The sequence below is a fragment of the Zonotrichia leucophrys genome, chromosome 1A (genome assembly GCF_028769735.1).
Source record: "Zonotrichia leucophrys gambelii isolate GWCS_2022_RI chromosome 1A, RI_Zleu_2.0, whole genome shotgun sequence".
NCBI classification, from domain to species: domain Eukaryota; kingdom Metazoa; phylum Chordata; class Aves; order Passeriformes; family Passerellidae; genus Zonotrichia; species Zonotrichia leucophrys.
In genome coordinates this window covers 10,109,731-10,126,684 of record NC_088170.1, presented here as the reverse complement: position 1 = coordinate 10,126,684, position 16,954 = coordinate 10,109,731, and the positions used below count along the sequence as shown (strand labels likewise).

The window sequence follows — 16,954 nt, the reverse complement described above, 5'->3', positions numbered from 1 at the left end:
TGGCCCTGGCACCTCTCTGTACACTAAAACCTCCTGCATCACTCATTTTTTATTATTTCCTGTTACTTTGGACCTTTCCTTCTCTTCTTCACCTCAAGTAAAAGTGAACTGTTGATATATCCATGGGTGTAATACTGGTCTTGGCAGAAATTCTCTGGCTCATTGTGCATTAACATTGTTGATATTTTTATGCATATGCAATTAATAAAAATAGGGAAAAAATTTAAAGCTTTTGCTATATTCTGGACAGATTATGGATTTTTTTCTCTCTGTGAAGTAAAACATGCTGCCCACAAGGACTAATTACTAAGAGCAGATTTTACTCTGAAAGGGGAACTTTCTCTCATTTGCACAGCCTTGTGTTAGAAAAACAAACATTCAGAGTTAGGCAAACAGGGCCATGCTCCCAAAGGGGTTTTTTGTGAGTCTCATGGCATTTAGTGATCCTATTGATCTCCCAAATTCAGGGCAGCAGTGACTGTGTGAGAAACTTCATGTCTAGTTTTCAAAAGAAATGCCTAGCTTTTGGGAACAAATGCCTAAATGAATGCTTGAAAAAAAAAACAACCAAAAAAATAACCCAACAGAACACATAGTTTAGGCTCACCTTGCATGAGTCCATCAATCTGGGCAAAGGTAGCTTGTGAAAGCCTGAATGGGGCAAACTAATTCAGAATAAAGCAGTGTTAGTGTGAAATTCATGTCCAGCACAGGGAAGGGGAGTTATGCAAGAGAAGCTACTCTGCAGCAACTCCCAACGTGGATAAGCCCTTAATAACTTTTAAAATCTCAGCATTACTAAGCCATGCTTAAAATTTCTAGAGGCCTTGAGTTTCTGGAACAACTGGAGTATGAGATTCAATTGCATTCACTTGAGTGGAGGATACAGTTAAGTATCAGCACATTTGCAGGCTGGAGGCCAGTCATTAACTAATTAGTGTATGGGAACATTTGAGTTTTTCCCATCTGATTTTGCAAAGCTATTTGGCAATACTTGCTTATGAGCTTTTATTTTTCACTTTTTCTCTTCTCCTTTCACAGCAAACCAAAGAATCCCCACCAGAAGCAGAAAAACAATTGGAAGTACAGTAAGTTCCCATTTTCCCCCTTGCTGGAGATATAAATTTTGCTGAGTTTAGCGCCTTTTTTTTCATTTGTCCTGCAGACATACACGCATAGACTTTTAAAAAAAGAAACATATTAAGGGTCTCAGAGTGTTAGCTTCCTTTGCAGCCACGCAAATCCTCCTTTCCCAGGGGAAGCGTGTGAGCCGGGATGGCTGGGGTGGTGGTGGAACTACATCCCCCAGAGGGCGTGGCGGGGAGCAGCCACGGGGGACCAAGCAGGGAGGCGCGGGGGCTGCTGGGAGTTGTAGTCCCACGGCCCTACCTGGCAGCTGTCCCAGCACCTGTGTGTTGTGAGGAGGCGGCGATGGCTCCGCGCCCCGCTGCTGCCCTCAGGCTGCTGCCGGGCAGCTGCGGCTGGCATCCCAACCAGGAACCGCTGCAGGAGGCACGGGACACCTCCGAAGGTAAGGATCTCCTGGGATTTTCTGTGGGAATCTTCCTTACCCCGTGGTTTTGGCTGGGGAGCTTTGCCGGGCCGTGCCTGTGGCGCATCCTTGGGCAAAGGCTTCGGAGTTGGGCTTGGCTGGCGGCAGAGTCAGCGTGTGAGGCCGGGCAGAGGTGCCATTCTCCCCCTCAGCCATGGTTAGATGTGTTGGCTCCTTCAGGGAAAGCTTAGTGGGATAAATAATCATTCAGTCCTAGAAAAAGTGAGGGTAGGAATCCCACTCCCTCAGAGAGGCTGCAAATCTTTCTCTAGTGAGTAAGGGTCTTAGAGCATCCAGCTTTTTGCTGAATTTAAGCTTGCTTTTTAAGTGGTTTTTTTTTTTTTTCCTTTTAAGTTGAGTTTCAAGGTCTTAGTAGAGAGAAATTGACAAGTACACGTTTTGCGTGTGTGGCTGCAATAGACTCTGCCTGTGTAAATTTCCTTTTTCCAGTGTATCTGCTGTTTGTTCAACTCAGTTGAGGCAACTCAAAGTTTCAGGCTTTCAAGACCACTACAGTGAAAATCCTTGGAAATGCTTCTGGTTTACCCTGCTGCTTAATAAAACAGAGCAGTGGTCAGGTGGCAGAGGATGTGGAAATGGTTTTGTGTGCTTCTTGGGTAAGGTAAAACACTTCTGAGCATTTTGGCAGTGACCATCTTTGGCAAGCAGGCACCTGGGAAACCATTCCAGCCTTGCTGTTGGTCTTTTTCTTACACCTGAGTGTAAACTTGTGGTAAATACCTGGCAAAAGGACACACTGCAGACTTCCCAGGGCTAAGTGTACGTGAGATAGTAATGCCCTGTGTGTGGAGACTTGGTTCAATGACACAATTATACCCCTGTGGTCCTTTCCTGCTAATAATTTGCTTATTATTCTGAAGACCATAGATTTGTTGTATGCATCTCTCATGGTTCTCAGCTGTTGCTGCTGGGGTGAAGCAGCAGGCTGAAAATTGTGGGAGCAGAGTGGGAGATTTTAGCTAAGGCTACTGGTGCATGACCCTATTTAAACAAAAAAGGTGAAAGTGAAGACAGGAGACCCTCCTAGTAAAGGTGCACCCGAGAGATGCTGTGAAAGGCAGTTCTCAGTTCTGCTGGGAATTGTGTTGCCCTTTTAATGGCAATAAAGTGGCTTTGCTCCTGGTTTCTGCAGAATTTGCCAAATGCTGAACTGAACAGGTCTGGACAAGGAGGCAATTCCCTCCCTGTTGAGAAGCTTGGCAGCTCTGGGTGAGTGAGAGATATAGATTTGGGTGTGTGGGGTTTGCACACCGTGGCATCAGGGCTGCTGTCATGCAGAAAGCTGAAGAGCTGGTGTCCTTCATGATCAAACATGCAGAAAGGTTAAATGCAGTGCCTTCAGATCTGAAATGGGGATGATGGAGCTAGTGTTAGAGGTGTTGGTAAGAAGAACCTTCTACCAATTAATCCATTACCTTAAAAATTCTAGCATTCTTAATGCTAGAAATTCTTAAAAAATTCTATTCTGTAATGGAGAGGTCTCATGGGCTGCTTTGTAGGTGAAGCTTTTCATGTCCCTCATAGACTACCACCAATTAGTGGCACTGCTAATTGTTGCAGACATCTTTTATGAAAAATCCTTTCCTTAGGATTTTTCCTCCTGAGAAGCCTCAAGAACAAAGTGTAAACCTTGATTATCTGCTGCTGTGGAATGCAACAGGTGCATCTGTGATTGGCCCATGTTGGTTATTTATAATTTATGGCCAATCACAGTCAGCTGGCTTGGACAGAGAGCCCGAGTCACAAACCTTTGTTATCATTCCTTCTTATTCTATTATTAGCTAGCCTTCTGAGGAAATAATTTCTTCTATTCTTTTAGTATAGTTTTAATATAATATATATAATAAAATAACAAATCAAGCCTTCTGAAACATAAAGTCAAATCGTCGTCTCTTCCCTCAACCTGAGACCCCTGTGAACACGGTCACACATGGAATTCCCTGCTCTGCCTTTCCCCACCTGGCAGCCAGGCTGCAATGTTTAAATCAGGCATGGATTTCCCTGTTGACCCAACATCAGCACTCCTCCCCAACGGCAGTTGTGTTGGTTTAGTTTTCCTTTGCTCATGCACATCAGAAATCACAGAGCATGATATGGCCAATGGGATTGCATTGACACACCTCTGCTGATGCTATTAATATCTAAAGAAATCCCCAAATGCCTCAGTGGTAGTGCAGTTGCCTGCCCATCTTTTTCTTGCCAAACAGAGCAGGGGTTTTGACAGTAACAAATTCAGTAATTACAAGCAAATTTTGCTTCTTGGTAGTGTTAAGAAGATAGGGACCAGAATATATACAGAAAAGAATATATATAGAGTATCTGTTTTTGAATGGATAGCAAGCTGATTTGCAATGTCATTTAAACAGCATCCACAGCCAAGTCTTTTTTAAAAACAAAGAAGGCTGAGGGGGTTTGAGGGGGCTCATGTCTTTTTCTTGCTGACCAGAGAAACATAACACACCCTGTCTAAAACAAGTGCATTCGAAATTCAGGGCTGGTGCACAGGGCACTAAATTTCAATTGCTGGGTTTATGCCATCATTGCAGTAACTCTGTAAAACACAAGATGAAGGGTTGCTCTTTCCACTCTGAGCTCTTTCTATCCTCCACCTTTACAGCAAAGGTTACCCTGAGCAGTGTGTGCGTCTGTCTGTTGTGAGTGTAGAAATACCTATTATTCATAACTTGCCAATGTGTATGCTGGAAAAGAAAAGCTGAATTTATGGCTATATTTCCTCTCTGCCAGGGTTTTTAGAGTTGTGTGTTTCAGCATTTCCATTATAAACCCCTGTTTTCTGAGGTTTATAACAGTCTTGACGAGTGGAGTGGTCCTGAACCATAATAGAAAGCGTGTAATGTTGCATTTGCAGTACAGCTGTAACTGCACATTTAGGAGTGTAATCTTCTCAGTGTACCCTCAGTGCTCCAATAAGGTTCACTGGAGTTACATACTGAGAGAAAAAACAGTATTTTATGTTTGGAGTTGGTGCTCTCCATCCACAGAGCTGAGTGCATCACACGAGGGCAGAGAGAATCTACCTGCACCAGACTTCCAAAAATTCTTTGCTACACTCTTAAAATACTCATGCACCTTTGGGGGCCCCCTCTGAATTACAGCTCACCACAACCTCCCTGTGTCACTGGGAATTTCTAGTTAGGTTGAGCTGCCATACACAGACCTGAGGAGAAAGTTCCCCATACCCTGAGAAGGAAATATATTTCTTTTTTGTACTAGCCCAGCTCCAATATGGTGCTGGGCTTATCTGCCATGTGGTGGAAGGCATCAGAAGGTAGGAAGGAGGCTGAACACTGCAAACTTTAGGTTCAGATCCCAACTACAGCACATTTTGAGAGATGAAGTTAAAAGGAATGTCAGCAGGATTGAAATCTCGTTGAGACCAAGTTTTTCTTGCTGTTTCAACTCATAACATCAGGTTATTTAGTCTTCCACTTAACCTTTATTCCCTTGGCTAATAGGTCAGCTTATTGGGTTCATGCCCTTTTGTAAGTGTTGCTAGCCTCAAGCATTCCAAAATCACAGATTTACTCTCAGATCCATGAGACTGCAGGAAAAACATGCAATTTTTAAATTGAGCAATTGAAATTAGTTTAATTAGTATTTTAGCCCTGATCCTTTGGGTTTCACAGCTTCTGAGCACTTTTTTCCTTGCTTGGAGCTTGACAGTCCTTGCCCCCAGTAAAACCTGTATTTATCACAACTGCACAAATGAACAACCAGCACTGTAGAAAAAAACTCAGCTAAACCAAGAGTTCAGAAAGAGCTTGAGGTTGGGAAGTGCTGGTTTTTTGATTGCATAATTTTATTTATTTTACTTTTTTTCCTCTCCCCTCACCAGTTTTGCATGTCTGTGTTTCAGCATATCTGCTGAGAATGAAGCTGAAGGGATTTCTGATTTGGTGAATTAGTGTACAAGTGGTCAGAAGGAAAGTCTGCAGTGGGAAAGCACAAAGGGCTGAACCAGAGTGGAGCTGTCCATATATTCCATGTGCTTCTAGGCCACGTACAAAGGGCTGCAATTTGCACATGAGTTATCTGTGCTCCCTTTCAGAGGGGTAAGAAGCCTTTGGGAATATTTGGCACGATCTACCAAGAATTATTCATGATGTGATGCATACATTTAGGCAGCAGATACACTCTGTATAGGGGCAAGAGTGAAAATAAGGCATTTCAAGGTGCTTTATATTGTCCCTATGTTTGCCCCATGGTGTGAAGGTTCAAAGTGTCTTCCAGTCCCAGCTTTGTGTGTTCCAGTGCCCCACACGTTTTGTGCTCTTACTGCCATCTCAGAATATTCATCATGGTTGTTCACAGTGCAGTTATTGTCATTTGGAAATGTCTGTCATGGGGAACAATTTAGAAGGCAAGAGAGGCAACAGGGCAAAAGCTTCCCCTGCCACATCTGCAGGAGTCAGAGCATCATCACCAAACCCTGCCCATGGTGATCTCCAGGAGAATGTGCTGTGAAGGGATCTTTCTGCATCTGTGGATGCCATTAAAGAATTGCTGAAGAACTGGACCTCAGTGATTCTTTTTGCTGCCAGTTTATGTTTCTTTGAAGTCAGGTTGCATTTCTACATGTGGATGCAAGCTAAGAGTTTCTGAGCTTTTTGAGGTGTGAGAACCATTGCTGTGGCAATAGCATTAGTCTGACTTGCTTCATTGCCACCTTTCTTTTGCTTTTTGCCAGTTTGCTGCCTCTTCTGTGCAGAGACTAGTGGCAGCTGTGAGATGTGGTACCTGCTCTGGTTTTGGCATGTTTGTATCACCTAATGCATTGATCATTCATTTGCTCCCTCTTTTTGCTCTTTTATTCACCTCAGAGGGACAATTGCATCCAAACCCTCTGGTTTTAGACAGAGGTAAGGCATAAAGGGACAGCTGATACTGCCCACAGTTCCCAGGTGGGAAGAATTCCAATATTCTTGTCAGGCTGAAGGCCACAGCCCATGGGCACATTCTCCTTTCACATCTGTGGAGTTTCTTCTGGGAGTATGAGATATTTTAAAAAACCAGTGGTAGTCCTCAGGTGAAGAATAGCTCTTTATACCTTGTCTGAGGTTCAACGTTTTTGAGACTTTTGGTGCATTTCCCATTTGTCATTTTGGATTTTGACAGGGTACTGATAAATGCATTGTGTTAGTCTATAAGTTTGTTTAATTAAGTTATCGAACAAGGTATTTCTGTTTTTCACAGTTCTTTTGACCTGTAATCCAGCACCAAAACATAATTTGGAGAATTCAAGCCTGGAATTTGTCCTCTAGAGTAGCTTTTCAATTAGACAGAGAAGGTTAGGCGTTTTTCATAGTGTTTAAAAAACAAACTTCAGAAAAAAAAAATTAAAACTTAACAGCTCTTACCATAATGTTTTTGCAAACATTTATATGTCTCTCTGCAACTACAAGACTAGTCTAGCAGGGTTTTTTGGCTTTTGCTGTGAATGTGGAGCTATTGATCTGTGAACATAAATCCATATTTATCTCCAGTCAAGTTTATAGGACAATGAAATTACAGGATTGCTTGAATCAATCAATGTTTCTAAAGCAAGCTATAGAAATATAAACAAGTTACCAATTATTTAATAAAGTCAATTTGCTTAGAAATGCCTGGTGACGGGCAGCAGATGTTACACTAATTTCTGCTTTCTCTGGAATTTCACAGGGGCTGCAAGATCTTAATGCCACTATTAGCAAAGGTAACTTTATTTTAGAAACTCATTCCAAACTCTCACAGCAAGAGGAAGAAGCTGTCATTCCTTTTGACCAAAGAATCTGTGCTATTTCTAAGAGGAGTTCTTTGAAATAACTAGGATATCTCACAGCTTGTTGCTTTAGAGGGGACTTAGTACAGTGGCACTACATTTAGTTAGCATAATGAGTTTTTTGGACTCTAAGATACTGACTGTGTTTGAAGTACCATAACTTTTAGGCAGCTAGAGATTAAATTTGTTAGTGAAGTACAAGTTTGCATAATATTTTAGCTTTCCTAAAATTTTAAACTGCATGCCTGTTTGCTGAGAAGCATTTAGGTTAATATAACCAGGTTCTGACTTGGCAAAACAATTTAAGTGCAAAAGTGTGTCTTTCTGGGGCTCAGTTGGAAGTGTCATCAAAGTGGCTCCTCAGTGGGGTTTTACAGTCACTGTGTTTGCCCTTTGAGATCCACTTTACTGCAGTGACTTTATTCAAGGTGACTCAAGAATCTGCCACGAGCCCATGGAACCCTTTTGGTGCCCCTTTCTGTCCTGAATGTAGAGCAGGATGTTTATTAGGAGGCTCTGATGCCTTGGTGGTCTGTCTCTTGGGTAGTTTGTCATAGTTTATCATGCAGGAGTACAGAATCATCTGATTAAACTGCTTAATCAATCCTTGAACAGGGATAGCAATAATTAAGTCACAGATGGCCATTGTAAATCCCTCTATTCCAATACATTATTATTGCCAGTACTTTGGATATTAAGGTTGTTTTGAATTTAAGAAAAAAAAGAAAACCTCTGTGAAATATGCCTCTAGAATTTTTTTTTGTTGGTCTACATTCAAGACATTGAGAATTCATTTTGGCTCTGGGAAGGTTTTTGCTTTAAGATAAATTATCATCATATATACTTACACATTTTGTTACATGGGCTTTGTTAAAGCTTATACATAAACTAGTCCCTGATTAATCTCTTTTTTAAGCTGTTCTGTGGTATTTTGTCTGCAGTATTTTGTGGCTAAGCTGTCTGTAGCAGAATTTTGTTGATCTGAAGACTGTGCTATAAATTTCTATAGACACAAACTGCTATAAAATTAAAATGCAACATCTTCCTGGACTTCCTTCATCTATCATAAAGCTGGTGTGGCTCAGCCTTAATTAGATTATTATAGACCTAAAATATATGAGGTAGAATAGCAGAAGAGGAATTGAATTTGGTCATTAGCAGGAGTATGTGGTTTGTCTAGCTGGTGTAGTCAGTAGCTCCTGAAAGATGAGACTATGCTTTCCATTTGATATGCTTTGAAGACAGGTCAAAATCCTTAACATGATTTAGGGAAGGTCTATAATCCTGCTTTTTAATAAACTCTGTACTTCATGTTGGAACAACACTTGTGCATGTCAAGCATTGCTGAGGCCACAGCCACTGATGTATTCCTTTAAAAGTTGAAATGCGTTGTTTTGGAAGAGCATTTACAGAAAATATTACAGGACTCCGGGCTGTAAGGCACAGAGGCTTCCTGTAAAACCTGCATTGTCTGGGTGCCAGGTTTTTGTTCTTTTTCAGTTGAGGAACAATTCAGCCTCTCAGACTCTGAATGCTGTTGTGCACTGCCCTGTTTAATAGCTGCTGCTGCTGTGGGTGTGTGTGCAGGCTGCAGCCCGGGCTGCTCAGCACCAAACTCCTGCTGTGTTTGCTGGGGAGCTCCCAGGCACTGCGTGGCGGGGAATGGAGGCTGAGATGGGTCCCTCCAGTGCAGCTTTTATCCACATCTGTCTGTGATGAACCAGGTGGTGACCCGTGGGATGTAATTGCCACGGAAGGGAAGAGCGTGGACGGCACCGTGTCAGGGAGCTGCAAGCCTTGCTGGATGCAGTCTGGAGGGAAGCCTCGTGGATGCAAATGCAGGCTCTCTGCTGACGCACAGCACTCTGACAGGAAAAGGCTCTCTGCTGCTGGTCTCTGGCTTCCTCCAGCCTGCGGGCAGAGGGGACTTTGTGTCTGTGTCTCTAGTTCCTTGATACTGTCACCGTGCTGCCCACCGTGACTCCGCAAAGGGACTTGGAGGTTGGTGCAAAATATCTGTGCTGTTGAGTCTTAATTAGGGTGACATTTCTCACGTAAAAAAACTTGTAAAGAGAATTCTCAGGATTGATAATTAGCTTGTTTTCATTGCTCTCTGCATCCCTGACTGCTTTCCCCCCCACAAGTATCATGTGGATTTATGTGACTCTTCACAGAGCTGAGCTCCCTAGCTCCAAGATGATAACTGTACGTGCCTCTGGGATGAGAAGCGCTCCAGGTGGGTTTTAGAGTCAATGCTTGCCACCCTTCTCAACGGTCAGAGGTGCCAAGTTAAAATCCTTCAGCAAGGTGATGAGGCTTAAAAAGTGAAACAAAACAAACCTCACCATCAACAGCAGAAAAGGATGAAAAGAAAAGCAAAAAAAAAGAAGAGAGGTTAATTATGTGTTCTTTTCCAAACTGGATTCTGATGTGAGACACTATTTTCTTTCATAGGCATATGTTTAAGAACTATTCATACCTCCTGTCTCTCAGTGTGACTGGGAAAAGACTCCAGTGCTCCTTAAAAAACAAGTGAGATTTCTACTTGACCTGTGTGTGCTGACAGGAGTCGTGCAGTTGATTTTAATAAGAGAACATCTGTCCTCTATGGGCAGAAAAATGTCTTTTATTAAAAAGCCAAATAAAGTAAAATTGGAATATTATTTCTTGCCTTCTTCCCTTGTGGTAGAAGAAAAGACAAATCTTTTGGAAAAGAAAGAAGAGAAGAAAAGAAGAAAAGTCTTTTAGAAAAGACTTTGATGCATATCAATGTTTGATTTTTTTTCTTTTTCTGAAAGTCCCACAGGATTGGTTGTTATTGGGATTAGCTTGTACCCACTGATTAATTCCTTGTGTCACTGGTGTTAAATCTTGTTGGAGTTGTTCTTGCAGAACTTTCCAGCAGCAGCAGCAGCAAACCAGCAGAGCTGTTATTGACCTAGAATAGCAGTGGAGTTGTTAATACCTGCAGCAAGGTTTTCTGTGAGCTTCCTCCCTATTCTGTGGAGCTGATGAGCTGGTTAACACCTTCTACTTATTCTGTAAGGATCTCAGGCTGGAAGGGAATTAATGCAGTTGTGAAGCATGAAGAACCAAAATAGCAGTGATTCACTTAGAGTAGAGCCAAATCTTCTTAAAATTAAACTCCATTGTGTTAAAGACTTTACTTTTTTGATACCTATATTATTAACTTCTCTGATAAAAGCAGGAAGTGTAATACAGTGATATTGGAGAAGCCTTGCACATTAAATCTAAGCTATTGTCTTGGGGTAGTCAGAGAAGAAACCACTCTTCATCAGGTGTGTTAGGAGAATCAGATTTTACAGAATTTCTGGTTCTTAAGGTTACCATATGATTCACAAACCAAATTTTTGTGTAGCATCGATTTCCTTATCTTTCAAATGGTTTTTTTAGGATGGATGGAAACTCCAAAGCACATATATGAGAATTTATAGTTTCATAAGTAACAAACAATACTGGACAGTTCAGGGAATTTTGTCATGGGCTGAGGTGTTTACATGCAAGCTGCTGCTTCTGATGTTGTTGTCCTGAAGATCATTTTGCTCATGGAATTTGGTTACTTTAGTGTATAGCAAGTTGGTGGACTTCTCCTGTAGAAGTGCTTCAAGGATGTGTTCTTTGTTTTACCTTTCTAGTTGGACTGGATCAGATGCTTAAAACAGGCTTGAGGTTTGCAGGCAGGAAAATATGGAAGAAAGCTGAAGAATTAATATACAGAGAACTAACCATTTCCAGAACTGCAGCCAAAACTTGGTGGTTGTGTGCAGGTTGTTCATGGGGCTGTGGCAGCCTCACTGTGCCACAGTGCAGAGATAGTAGATTTGACCATATTGGTGTTAAACCTGATACTAGAAATACAGCTATTTGTAGGGGTAGCCAAAGTATCTCTGGAGAGACTGGTTAGTGGTACCTCCGAGGGGGACAGTGCACTGAGCCAGGGAAATTTACTGTAGCCCTCATGGAGCTGAGATGATACAGCCAAACAAGTGCTGTCTGTGTGGATTCACCAGTGTGACAGATGCTGACTTATGGATCTGGTACTACCCCAAAAAAATTGAGGTTTTCTGCTCATTTGGTCTTTCTTTATGTGCATTCTAGAAGTCACATTAGACCAGCTTTCCTCTAATTCCTCCTTTTAGTTGTGGTAATTTGAAGTTTACTTTGTTCCATTCTTACAAGGCATAACCAGCATTGAAATTAGGTGCTAATGAAGTTTCATATTGCAAAAATGTTCTATTTTAGTTACTTTAGAGAACTCCACTGTTTGTATGTCAGGACATCCCTGAAGAGACTTTATATTTTTCTTCCATGATCTGTAACATGGTCAGGCTGTCTTCCCCATTTATTTTCCCCACACATTTCCCAGATTCCCAAACTTTAGGTCAAAAAACCCATTCAACAACGCTGATGTCTCAAGCAGTGAGTATGTAAATATTTACTAGCATGACAGTCAACAACAGTGGGAGGGGGGAAATTGCTACATTCTGCCATTCAGGGAACCTTCGAGGTCTGTCTGAGTGTGCAGTCGGTGAGAAGAGGGAAGGTTTGCCGTTTGTGATGACATGTTTTTGCTCTCTCAGTTCCTGTTTTGTTGCAGATGTCATTCCTTTAGCTGTGGAAGGCTTTATCAGCCCTTGTGGAGGCTTTCCCCTGCGCACAGCACCCAAAGCTGCAGCTGTAGTGGAGGAAAATGGAGCCTGCAGATCTTCTGGCACTTGTCTCCCCAGGAATGAACAGTACCACAGCCACCCTGGCACTGCTGGCAGTCCTGCTGGTCCTGCTGTATTGGTGAGTGAGAGCAGTGACATGGGTTACACATCAGACACAAACCTGCTGAAACCCAGCATCTGTACGCTCTTATCCATGAGGGGAAACTGGAAGGTAATTTCCTAGGAGGGAAGTGGAGGGGGAGTTGGTTTGGAAGCAGAGAGTGCAATAAATACTCACAAAACTCACTGTGCTTTTAGAGAATTCTCTCCTTGCAATACTGTCTTGTAAGTGCTTTACTAACTGCTAACAAAAATTATCTTCTAAGTTAAGAACTTTTTTGTTGGTTTCTTAATAATTTCTTTGGGCAGCAGGAGCATTGGTCCGCGTCAAAAAGAAACCAAATACTTGTTGGACCTCTTCTCTCTACTGTGCTGCACACACTTGTTTTTTGGCTTAAGTGTACAGACACTCAAACTGCTGCTTGAATTTCCTCTCTTGTTCTTTCCACGCTGACCAGTAGACACAAATCAGAATAACAGCAGCTGTAATGGTTAGCACAGTAGGCAATGCAGTGACCTGTGCTGAAATGAAAAAAAAACAAAACAACCTCCCCCCTGTTCTGACAATTTCTTTCAGAAATTATATTAGCTGAACTGGGAGTGTTTTTCTGACTTTTCCCTTGCATTTATCTTTAAATTCTGCCTTGCAGTAAAATAATGGGGTTTTTCTCAATTGTATGAGTGTTCAAGAAAAGGTTTCAGGGACTGTTGCTGAAAAAAAAAATCCACCAAAAATCCAAAGCTAATCAGGAAGAGAATAGTGATGGCACCATGAGTTTAGCACGGCTGTTGTAGCAATGTAAATGACAGATCTCTTTGCATACATTTTGTCATTGTTTCACCCTGTTGAGCTTTGTTCAACTTCCTTCTGTGTTCAGGGAGCGTCTAGAGAGACTAAAAAGAGTCATGTCTATATCTGACATGTGTTGCTGTGTCAAATAGGTGGGCGAGCCTGCTTTCTTAACGAGATCTGCCCAAATAATTGCAAACATCCAAGTCCTATCTCCTCTGAATTTCACTGGGAAAAAGAACAGTGGCTCTAGATCATTAAGACCATGCTGTTTAGCTGCAGACCTGTGACATCTCTGGGAGCTCAAGGGGGACAGAGGGAGGACAGAGGCACATCCACAGTTCAGAAAAGCAGCAGATCAGCTGGTGAGGTCTGGCCACCTGTGAATCATTTGAAATTGCCTGATACTTCCCCATAGCTCATGTCCGGATGTGCCGAGATCTCCAAAGACCCGGAACTGCTCCTTGTAAATCTCAGGCACTGTCTGGTGTGTGTTTGCCCAGGGCCCCATTTTGTGGTTCAGTTTAGGTAAGGCTGTTCCTCCCCTTGAAGTTAAGACATGGTGGTTTAGTGCACATTTGGTCTTGCCATTAACAAAGCTAGCTCTAATTGCAGAGTTAAACCAGACTCATGGCTGTGCTCAGTTATTGCTGAATTGAGGGCTGACCATAAAAGTTTCAAAAAGCTCAACTTAGCAGTGAGGTGGGAAATTGTCTAACAGTAGAGACACCCCATTCAGTGTGTCTGCTTTCCTGGCTGAAGGTGAGTTCTGTGAAAGCATCAAGAAGAAGTTTTATATGGGAAAAGTGTTTTATACTTGTAAATGGTTACAACTAACCAGTCTTGTTGATCTACAGATTCAAGTTTATTTTTCAGTAGCTTATTAAATTCAGGTGTCTATAGATCACTCTTCCAATGGGAAGCTGGTGATTATTAAGCTTGCAGTGAAATAAGCTACGGGCTTTTGGTAGGTTTGCCTTTCAAAGGACTGAGCTGTTTGCATCCATTTATCTCAGTAAAGTGCAGTGCCTGAGCCTGTAAGGTTAAAGTCTTGAAGCACATCTGCAAGTGTGGTAGTTGTTCAAACTTGTCAACTTTCTAATTTGAATCTATTTTGTTGAAATTTTTTATACTACCTGCGTGTTTAAACAATCGGTAAACTCAATGCATGCTCACATCTTCCTTTATTCATGAAACCTTGGGTTCAAGGAATTATTTAAACATTAAGTGTGTGAAATGGTTGCTAATAGAAATGCAGGTCTCTAATTCTAGAAAATGTTTTTATTGCAATCATGTTGCATACCTGATTATCTGGCTCTTCTAGGAGTTAAGAAAACATGAGTGTTGTGTGTGGCAGGAGTAATAATAAAGTAATAACTCTTAAGGTTCCTTTGAGGTTTTCTTTATAAGCCTTATCCTAATTTTTTAATAACTACTGAATTATTCTTTTTTTAGCTTTTTCTTCCAAGATTGTGTCTCTTCAGAAGGGCAATCCAGGGGAAAGGGAGGAATGAATATTTGCTGTTGTAAATTTTGTTGTGGCAGTAGCGTATGATTGATTGGGGTCATGTTGTGGCAACTGTTGTGTGAGTACAAAGAACAGGCAGTTTGTCCACCTTGTTGGCTGTAAAAGGCTTAGCAAGGCTCAACAGAAGGCAATTGCAGGTAGAGGAGAGAGTAAAAAGATCTAATGCACACTAGAATAGGAATGTGGTCATGGCAACACTCATCTTATTGAGCTCTTTCCTTTAGCACAGTTTTCGTGGATGGGGGTACTCAGTGCTTTAAACCACAGCCTTGAGCTGCTGTCCATCAGCTCAGCCTCAGTCCCTGTGAGTGTGGGCATTGTAAGGCCAGCTGGGATTTGTCGCAGCTCAGCTGGCAGGTGGTATCTTGCTAAACTGTGATAAGACCAATCTCTTCACGTTTTTGGGTATGGTGAGGTCATATGAAAGAGGGAGAGAAGAAAGGGTTGATTGGGAAGGGGAGCAGAGGTTGCAGCTGCATAAAAATTAACTTATAGGGAAGATACAAGTCTTTCTTTAGAAGTCTTAGAAACAAGTTCTCTAAAGAAAGACTTGAATCTTCCCTATACAATTCTTAGAAACTTGGACCATTTGATAATTTTTAGGCTGTTGTTTATGGTACGATGAACATAATAACTCTATAGCAAATCATGTAATAGCACAACTCTGATTTCTCATGTGTTGTGCTCAGTGTGATATGAAGGTGATGCTTGTAGTGTAATGTGTCAATTTTAAATCAGTGGAAGCAACTATAACCTTTCAGTGTTTGTCTTTTACATGACCTTAAGTCAGCTCTAAGGAGAGGCTTTGTAAGGTAGTTGATGAAATACTGGGAGTAGAAAGACCTATGAAGCTTTTTGGTACATAGTCTGTTTGGATTTGAATAGTTGGTTTTTTGGTAATCTGTTAAATTAAGAGGCTGCTCAAGCCTCTTTGCTATCCCCCATTCCTGAAGGATTTAGTTATCTGCTACCCTCCCCATTCTTGCTACTTGTTCTCTGTAGGTAAAAGTCTCTTGCAGATTTCTTATCATGGATTCTTGGATGTCTGTTGCTACATCATTATTATTGTGATAGGCAGGTTGCTGCTTTATTGACCACAAAAAGGCATAATATGGCTAACTACCAAAGTTCAGTAATACCAGTGGCGCTCTTAAAAAACACTTAGCACTCTTAAAAAATGTCTTGTCTGTGTCCTCCCCTGTGATTTCTTCCACCCAAACTGATTATCAGAGCAGTTTCTTTTAAGAGCACTTTCTTTCTCAGTTGCAGGCACTGCTGTCTCTATTTGCCTAATCTCTGTGAATCTCAGGGGCTTTTTTTAGGCGTGAAATAAAACCAAACTCTTAAGGGAAGAATGAGTTTAACATTTACAAATCCCAGTGATATTCTCAATTGAAAAATACAGTAGTATATCTATGCAACATATTGTTCATTTTCATTTCAAACATATGCTGAGTTGGATATCCCATGCTTGGCTGTAGCTGCAAACATTGCTTTGTGTCTTTCTTTTTGCTGTCTGGGTAGATGTTTGATAAAATGAAAGCAGGAGTTTATCTTGCTTTAAAGTTTAATGTACCATAAGCTGAGCATTATGAAGAAGCTGTCACAGCATTCAGATACCTGTGTTCAAACTGGATTATCAACCCCTTGTCTAAACAAACCTGGGGTTTTTTAGAAACATGGAGGTTGGATGGGAGTGTTTGTTTATGTTTGTAAGATCCGTGTCTAATTGCATGCTTTCAAACATAGCAAAACATAAACTAGTGGTGTTCCTGTCTGTTTCTGAAAAGCTAAGTAATTCAGAAAGATGTCATTTTTACATTGAAGTAATATTAATGATTACTTGTGCTAGAGACAAGTATAGAGACTAAGAGATTGGGGTCTCCCTAGATCAAGGTACTGCCCACCCAGTGCAGAACAAGTCAGGCCTGACCCTAAGAATTTGCAGTCTGATTAAAAAGAATGAAAACTAAACTTAATATTTTTCCTCCTCTGACCTAAAGTCATTTGCATACAGTTGGATGGGGGACATACTTAGTCAATGGGGCACTTGTGTTAGAGTTCTTAGTTGGGGCCATACCTGCACTAAACCACACCAGAAGCTGATCTCAGAACAAGGCAGTATTTCCATACAGGTGACTTCAATACCATTGCTTGTTTGGCAGTACTTTGCATGTGTGGTTTTGGAAAGGGCTCTAAAGGGAAAGCTTAGAGGAATCTTTCTCCAGCAAAAACTTCATGCTGGTTTTGGAGAACCTTACTGTTTGGGGTTGAGTTAGCTAAAACTTTTTTTTTTTTTCCTAAAGTGAATACCACCTAATACTAGATCTTGGACCAACTTTTGCCCCTCAAAAGATCACTCTAGCTTCTCAGTTTCAAGTGAACCCAGCATCAGGTTTGCAAGGCCGGAAGGCTGGGAAGTTTTGGGTTTTTTAATATTCTGTTAACCCCAGCTGGTGGGTTTTTTTCAATTTTTTCCCCCTAAAATGGCCAT

The 16,954-nt window shown here is 41.5% G+C and overlaps 1 protein-coding gene across 6 annotated transcripts in view; it reads left to right on the top strand.

Annotated features, from left to right (window-relative positions):
- Positions 1-1,384: 1,384 nt before the first annotated feature.
- Positions 1,385-16,954, top strand: part of TBXAS1 (thromboxane A synthase 1) — a 237,370-nt gene continuing 221,800 nt past the window's right edge. The window contains exons 1-3 of one of the 6 annotated variants that reach the window (XM_064737289.1): positions 1,385-1,531; positions 9,077-9,353; positions 11,971-12,161. In XM_064737289.1, coding sequence (XP_064593359.1) covers positions 12,064-12,161 — 98 coding nt within the window. In that variant the 5' untranslated portion in view covers positions 1,385-1,531; positions 9,077-9,353; positions 11,971-12,063. Of the gene's footprint in view, positions 1,532-2,738; positions 2,783-9,076; positions 9,354-9,400; positions 9,589-11,953; positions 12,162-16,954 lie in introns of those variants that run through there. The other 5 variants (XM_064737280.1, XM_064737262.1, XM_064737271.1 and 2 more) reach the window with 5 other exon arrangements.